At 50.4% G+C, this 6,864-nt stretch overlaps 2 protein-coding genes across 2 annotated transcripts in view; both read left to right on the plus strand.

Annotated features, from left to right (window-relative positions):
* The first annotated feature begins 202 nt into the window (after positions 1-202).
* Positions 203-6,864, plus strand: part of LOC132584205 (unconventional myosin-Id) — a 440,151-nt gene continuing 433,489 nt past the window's right edge. Inside the window, exon 1 of the mRNA XM_060256019.1 lies at positions 203-306. Coding sequence (XP_060112002.1) covers positions 212-306 — 95 coding nt within the window. The 5' untranslated portion in view covers positions 203-211. The remainder of the gene's footprint in view (positions 307-6,864) is intronic.
* LOC132584558 (26S proteasome non-ATPase regulatory subunit 11-like) overlaps positions 5,457-6,864 on the plus strand; it is a 28,748-nt gene continuing 27,340 nt past the window's right edge. Inside the window, 1 exon segment of the mRNA XM_060256463.1 lies at positions 5,457-5,484. Within this exon segment, the coding sequence (XP_060112446.1) occupies positions 5,457-5,484 (28 nt within the window).

Raw genomic sequence — 6,864 nt, forward strand, 5'->3', positions numbered from 1 at the left:
CGCAGGGGGGAGGCGTGGCGTGGCGGCCGGGTGGGGGGCGTGTCCTCGCCCGTCTCCGCGGCGCCCGGGCCCCGCCCCCAGCCGTGAGCGGCCTCTCAGGTGAGGGGGCGTGGCCTGTCCCGCTCCGCGCCCGCGGCGGCTCCTCCCCCTCGTGCCCTGCCCGGGCCCGGCGTCGCCGCGCGCTGCTCCTTTCTCTCCTGCAGCCCCAGCCATGGCGGAGCAAGAGAGCCGCGAGTTTGGCAAAGCGGACTTCGTGCTGCTCGACTCCGTCTCCATGCCCGACTTCATGGCCAACCTGCGGCTCAGGTGAGGGGCGCGGAGGGGTTGCCAACTCCCGGCTGGGCCGTGCCCGGGAGGGAGGGGCAGAGAGGCCATGCCCGGGCAGGGAGGGCAATGCTGGGGAGCATCGCTTGAAATTCCGGGAGGACTCCAGCCCTCCCCTGGAAGTTGGCAACCCGAGTGGAGGGGGTCTTTGTGCCTCTCGCTGGGAGGGGGGGGCGATACTGCTTCAGCAGGCAGGGACAGGTGCGGCCCTTGCCTGGGGATGGGTCACTTTCTGCCCCTTCTGCTGGAGAAGAGGGTGGCGGGAATAGTTCTTTGCTTGTTTGGTGCAGTGGTGAAGTGCGTGGACTCTTATCTGGGAGAACTGGGTTTGATTCCCCACTCCTCCACTTGCACCTGCTGGAATGGCCTTGGGTCAGCCATAGCTCTAATAGAGAGCCAGTCTGGTGTAGTGGTTAAGTGCGTGGACTCTTATCTGGGAGAGCCGGGTTTGATTCCCCACTCCTCCACTTGCAGCTGCTGGAATGGCCTTGGGTCAGCCAGAGCTCTAATAGAGAGCCAGTCTGGTGTAGTGGTTAAGTGCATGGACTCTTCTCTGGGAGAGGCGGGTTTGATTCCCCACTCCTCCACTTGCACCTGCTGGAATGGCCTTGGGTCAGCCATAGCTCTAATAGAGAGCCAGTCTGGTGTAGTGGTTAAGTGTGCGGACTCTTCTCTGGGAGAACCGGGTTTAATTCCCCACTCCTCCACTTGCAGCTGCTGGAATGGCCTTGGGTCAGCCAGAGCTCTAATAGAGAGCCAGTCTGGTGTAGTGGTTAAGTGCATGGACTCTTATCTGGGAGAGGCGGGTTTGATTCCCCACTCCTCCACTTGCACCTGCTGGAATGGCCTTGGGTCAGCCATAGCTCTAATAGAGAGCCAGTCTGGTGTAGTGGTTAAGTGTGCGGACTCTTCTCTGGGAGAACCGGGTTTAATTCCCCACTCCTCCACTTGCAGCTGCTGGAATGGCCTTGGGTCAGCCAGAGCTCTAATAGAGAGCCAGTCTGGTGTAGTGGTTAAGTGCATGGACTCTTATCTGGGAGAGGCGGGTTTGATTCCCCACTCCTCCACTTGCACCTGCTGGAATGGCCTTGGGTCAGCCATAGCTCTAATAGAGAGCCAGTCTGGTGTAGTGGTTAAGTGTGCGGACTCTTCTCTGGGAGAACCGGGTTTAATTCCCCACTCCTCCACTTGCAGCTGCTGGAATGGCCTTGGGTCAGCCAGAGCTCTAATAGAGAGCCAGTCTGGTGTAGTGGTTAAGTGCTTGGACTCTTCTCTGGGAGAACCGGGTTTGATTCCCCACTCCTCCACTTGCAGCTCCTGGAATGGCCTTGGGTCAGCCATATCTCTAATAGAGAGCCAGTCTGGTGTAGTGGTTGTGCATGGACTCTTATCTGGGAGAGCCGGGTTTGATTCCCCACTCCTCCACTGGCAGCTGCTGGAATGGCCTTGGGTCAGCCATAGCTCTAATAGAGAGCCAGTCTGGTGTAGTGGTTAAGTGCATGGACTCTTATCTGGGAGAGGCAGGTTTGATTCCCCACTCCTCCACTTGCACCTGCTGGAATGGCCTTGGGTCAGCCATAGCTCTAATAGAGAGCCAGACTGGTGTAGTGGTTAAGTGCATGCTCTTATCTGGGAGAACCGGGTTTGATTACCCCCTCCTCCACTTGCGCCTGCTGGAATGGCCTTGGGTCAGCCATAGCTCTAATAGAGAGCCAGTCTGGTGTAGTGGGTAAGTGCCTGGACTCTTATCTGGGAGAGGCGGGTTTGATTCCCCACTCCTCCACTTGCAGCTGCTGGAATGGCCTTGGATCAGCCATAGCTCTAATAGAGAGCCAGGCTGGTGTAGTGGTTAAGTGCATGGACTCTTATCTGGGAGAACCGGGTTTGATTCCCCACTTCTCCACTTGCAGCTGCTGGAATGGCCTTGGGTCAGCCATAGCTCTAATAGAGAGCCAGTCTGGTGTAGTGGTTAAGTGCATGGACTCTTATCTGGGAGAGGCGGGTTTGATTCCCCACTCCTCCACTTGCAGCTGCTGGAATGGTCTTGAGTCAGCCATAGCTCTAATAGAGAGCCAGACTGGTGTAGTGGTTAAGTGCATGGACTCTTATCTGGGAGAGGGCGGGTTTGATTCCCCATTCCTCCACTTGCGCCTGCTGGAATGGCCTTGGCTCAGCCATAGCTCTAATAGAGAGCCAGTCTGGTGTAGTGGTTAAGTGCATGGACTCTTATCTGGGAGAGGCGGGGTTTGATTCCCCACTCCTCCACTTGCGCCTGCTGGAATGGCCTTGGCTCAGCCATAGCTCTAATAGAGCCAGTCTGGTGTAGTGGTTAAGTGCATGGACTCTTATCTGGGAGAGGCGGGTTTGATTCCCCACTCCTCCACTTGCACCTGCTGGAATGGCCTTGGGTCAGCCATAGCTCTAATAGAGAGCCAGTCTGGTGTAGTGAGTAAGTGCGTGGACTCTTATCTGGGAAAACCGGATTTGATTCCCCACTCCTCCACTTGCAGCTGCTGGAATGGCCTTGGGTCAGCCACAGCTCTCGCAGGAGTTGTCCTTGAAAGGGCAGCTTTCTGTGAGAGCTCTCTCAGCCCCACCCACCTCACAGGGTGTCTGATGTTGGGGGGAGAAGATATAGGCGATTGTAAGCCCCTCTGAGTCTCTGATTCAGAGTGAAGGGCGGGGTATAAATCTGCAATTCTTCTTGGTGGGGGGGGGCCACCTTGGCCCCTTGGCCAGCCCCTTCTTCCTTTCACCCCCCCCCCCAAACTCCTGCTAGATTTGCTGGAAAGAAATGTGTAGTCCAGGAGCTTGCTTTCAAAGGTAGACTCTCTTTGAATGGGGAGGTTCTGTTTTTGGCTGGCACGGCTAACCCACATTCCGCTTGGATGTTTTAAAAATAGACATGGCTAGACGCAAAATGTGCCTTGTGGGAGTGCCCTTCCAAAAGGAGGTTTTGTGCAGTTGGGGGTGGGGAAGGAAAGCAAAAGAAACCTAAAAAGTCAAGTCATTTTTTGTTAGTGCCTTCGACTTTACTCCTGGCTTGGTGTAGACTTTTTGACATCATGGACTGTAGCTCTTGAGGATGAAAGTTTGTGCATGTAGACCAGGAAATGCATAGGTGTGTCCTTGCGATCTGTTGTGTGTGTGTAAATTTCACTTTCGTGTATCCCTGTGCACACCCAGATTTTCCTTCTTTAAAAGGTGCTCTGCTCCTCCTTTCCTCTTTTTAGGCATGCTTTCTTTTATCAGTCGTTATGTGCAGTTGCTGTCTTGTGTTTGGTATCTTACTGGTGCTGTTCTTACTATCTGGAAAACATGCTCCTTTTTTGTTAAAAAATAACTTTGATTGTAAATATTTTGAACAGATTAGACTGTATTTTTTATTGTGGCTGGTTTTTAAAAAAAAACACAGGTTTTTTTTTTTAATTTGCGTGCTTTGGTGGACAGTTGTCATATAACAAAAAAAGAAGGTAAAGGAAATAGCTGCTAATACGTTCATCCAGCAAGATTTCTGTCAGTCTTTTATAAAAGCAAGCAAGAAACACCTACTGGGTTTTACCAAGTCTCCGCCTAATTCCCACTGGCTGTTGTCCTGGGATGCTGTTAAGCTCACCTGGAAGGACATAGGTGACAGCAGTTTTCCTTCTGTGGCTCTCTTTCTCCAAAGAGCAGTGTTCAGTGATATGTTATCTTAATACTCAGGAACTTCTGATAGACCTGTGCCCCATGAATTTACGGTATCTTAAACCTTTATGAGAGAACCTGGGAGATGCCCTGCCAAAGGTCCATCCTAACACAGTATCTTGCTTTCTCTCTCCACCCTCTGCTTTCCATACTCAGATACCTGCTTGGAATATATCAGAGGCATTCAGTACTTTGGAGTGTGTTTATGGTTCTGTGATTGTACTATTTCAGCACCTGTCAAGTATGAAATGGCTTTTGGACACCTTAAGAACATAAGAGAAGCTGTACTGGATAAGGCCAGTGGTCCATCCAGTCCAACACTCTGTGTTGCACAGTGGCCAAAACCCAGGAGACATCAGGAGGTCCACCAGCAGGGCCAGAACTCCAGAAACTCTCCCACTGTGCCCCCCCAGCGTACATACCATCACAGCCCCAGGCAGAAGAGCAAAGCAAAAGCCATGTTGGATCAGGCCATTGGCCCACCCAGTCCAACACTCTGTGTCACACAGTGGCTAAAACCCAGGGGCCATCAGGAGGTCCAGAAGCTGTTCCATTGTTGCCCCCCCCAAGCACCAAGAAGACAGAGCATCACTGCCCCAGACAGTGTTCCATCTAGACCTTGTAGCCAATAGCCACTGATGGACTTCCGCTCCATATGTTTGCCCAGTCCATCTAGAAGCTGTCTGTGCTTGTATATGAAGTCTGTTTTTAAACAGAGGCTAGATGGCCATCTGACAGCAATGAAGATCCTGTGAATTTAGGGGGAGGTGTTTGTGAGTTTCCTGCATTGTGCAGAGGGTTGGACTAGATGACCCTGGAGGTCCCTTCCAACGCTATGATTCTGAGTCTGCTTAGCATTGTATGCAGTTGTGTCAGCTGAACTTTTTAACTAGGGCTTCCCTTTAAACATGTTTTTCCAGTCCCTTTGCACCCTTTACGTCATGGTTAGCCAGCCGTTTCTTTAATGACAGCTATGTATGAGTAATGGTTTCAGAAGGTGCCTGTTTCAGCCCTTGGTAGAAGAGTTAGGTTTGAATCCAGTATCAATGTAGGGTTCAACAGGAGTTTCAGGGTAGAACCTTCCAAGAGCCAAAGCTCTCTCCATCACACGAAGTAATAAAAAAATACAGCACCTTTGGTGACTTCTCCTAATGCACCCCCCCCCCACAGCATGTTGCCAAGTTTTCTCTTGTCTTGCAGTCAGAATGTGGACTAGGCAGAGCACCAGAAACAAAGCTATCAGCTATGCAGTGTAGAGAAAACAATTAAAGCCTGGAGCAGATTTTTTTTGTGATCTTTTATTGGCTCAGGGATGCACTAGTGATTCTGCAGCAGCCTGCGAGCTAACGGTAGCTTGCAAGTTACCTGTTGGAGATCCCTGTTTTATCTTGTGCTCAGCATACTTCACTGAATGCCTCTGATTGATGTGGCAGCTAAACAACCGCATGGATGCCCAGCTGCTGCCCCTTGCGGGTACCACCCACTCATATAATCCAACCACAAAATGTTTCGCAAGTAGAGAGCAGGTACACTGCAGAAGCATGGTAGATACCTACAGAGCACAAGATGCTGATAAAAAGGCCTTTAAAACCTTAAAAATTATCCCTCCTCTTCTTTCTTTAAAACATACAGCTTGATGCAGAGTTCTGTAAAACTCAGCAACTTGCATGCTTTGTTGTGTTGGCCTTAATCAAATAATGTCGTTTTGTAGAAAAATAGGTGGTGGAGCTCATCCAGGGATTGTTACGCAGCTGCACCTACTGTTCAATGGACAAGGTGGGAAGGAGAAGGTGGAACTCTCAGAAAGGGTTCAGGAGCTGTGCTCCTGTGAGCTCCCACTGAATCTGAGGCCTGGTCTTTTGTCTTTCGTCCTGTGGTTTTGCTTTGCACCCGTGTTGTTTCAGAAGGTTCTATTTTTAATGAGACATCCAGTTGTTGCTGACAGGAATAAGTGAACTAAACCTCATGGAGAGCGGTAAAAAAAAAAAAAAATCAGTTTGGTCGTGCTAAATGGACACTTTCCAGTTTATGGGGCTCGCACTGCCCCTGAGTCACTTCACTAGGATTGCTCAGCCACTCTTACAATAAAAGCAAAATAACAGCTGGGCAGCTCTGTCTAGCTGAAGGATGATTTCACCTTTAGGGTGTGTTGCTGCGGCGTCTGAAGCCTGCAAATATCCTTCCGTCCTCCAAAGGCGAAGAGCAAAATGAGCTGAGCTAACTTGGTTCGCCTTGCTTATCAGTGGTGTGAAAGAGGTGGGGTGGCAGCAGGTTCCAGAGATCTGAGAAACAGAATTGGTCATGATGAGCAACTGCCCCTTTCCTCTGAGACTGCCTTGTGTTGTTCCACTGCTTTTGTAGTGTTACACCCAGGTGAACTGTCCTTTACAGGTTCCTTGAAGCAGGTACAGGCAGAATCCTTGGTTTCAGTCTGTCACTCTGTTCCTCACATATGTTTTGCTAAGGTATCATTATATTTATAAGATTCTTGACTGTCTGATCTGGAGTATATTTTATTCAAAATAAAAGAAGAAGATGAAGAAGATATTGGATTTATATCCCGCTCTCCACTCTGAAGAGTCTCAGAGCGGCTCACAATCTCCTTTCCCTCTTCCTCCCCACAACAGACACCCTGCGAGGTAGATGAGATATTGGATTTATATCCCGCCCTCCACTCCGAAGAGTCTCAGAGCGGCTCACAATCGCCTTCCCTTCCTCCCCCACAACAGACACCCTGTGAGGTAGATGAAGATATTGGATTTTAAAAGCTTAAAATAAAACATGCTTAAGACATTAGCACTCGTTGGTCTTCAAGGTGCTTTCTTTGTATCTCTCCTGTGCGATACAGGAACT

Source organism: Heteronotia binoei, chromosome 15 (genome assembly GCF_032191835.1).
Source record: "Heteronotia binoei isolate CCM8104 ecotype False Entrance Well chromosome 15, APGP_CSIRO_Hbin_v1, whole genome shotgun sequence".
Classification (NCBI taxonomy): Eukaryota; Metazoa; Chordata; class Lepidosauria; order Squamata; family Gekkonidae; genus Heteronotia; species Heteronotia binoei.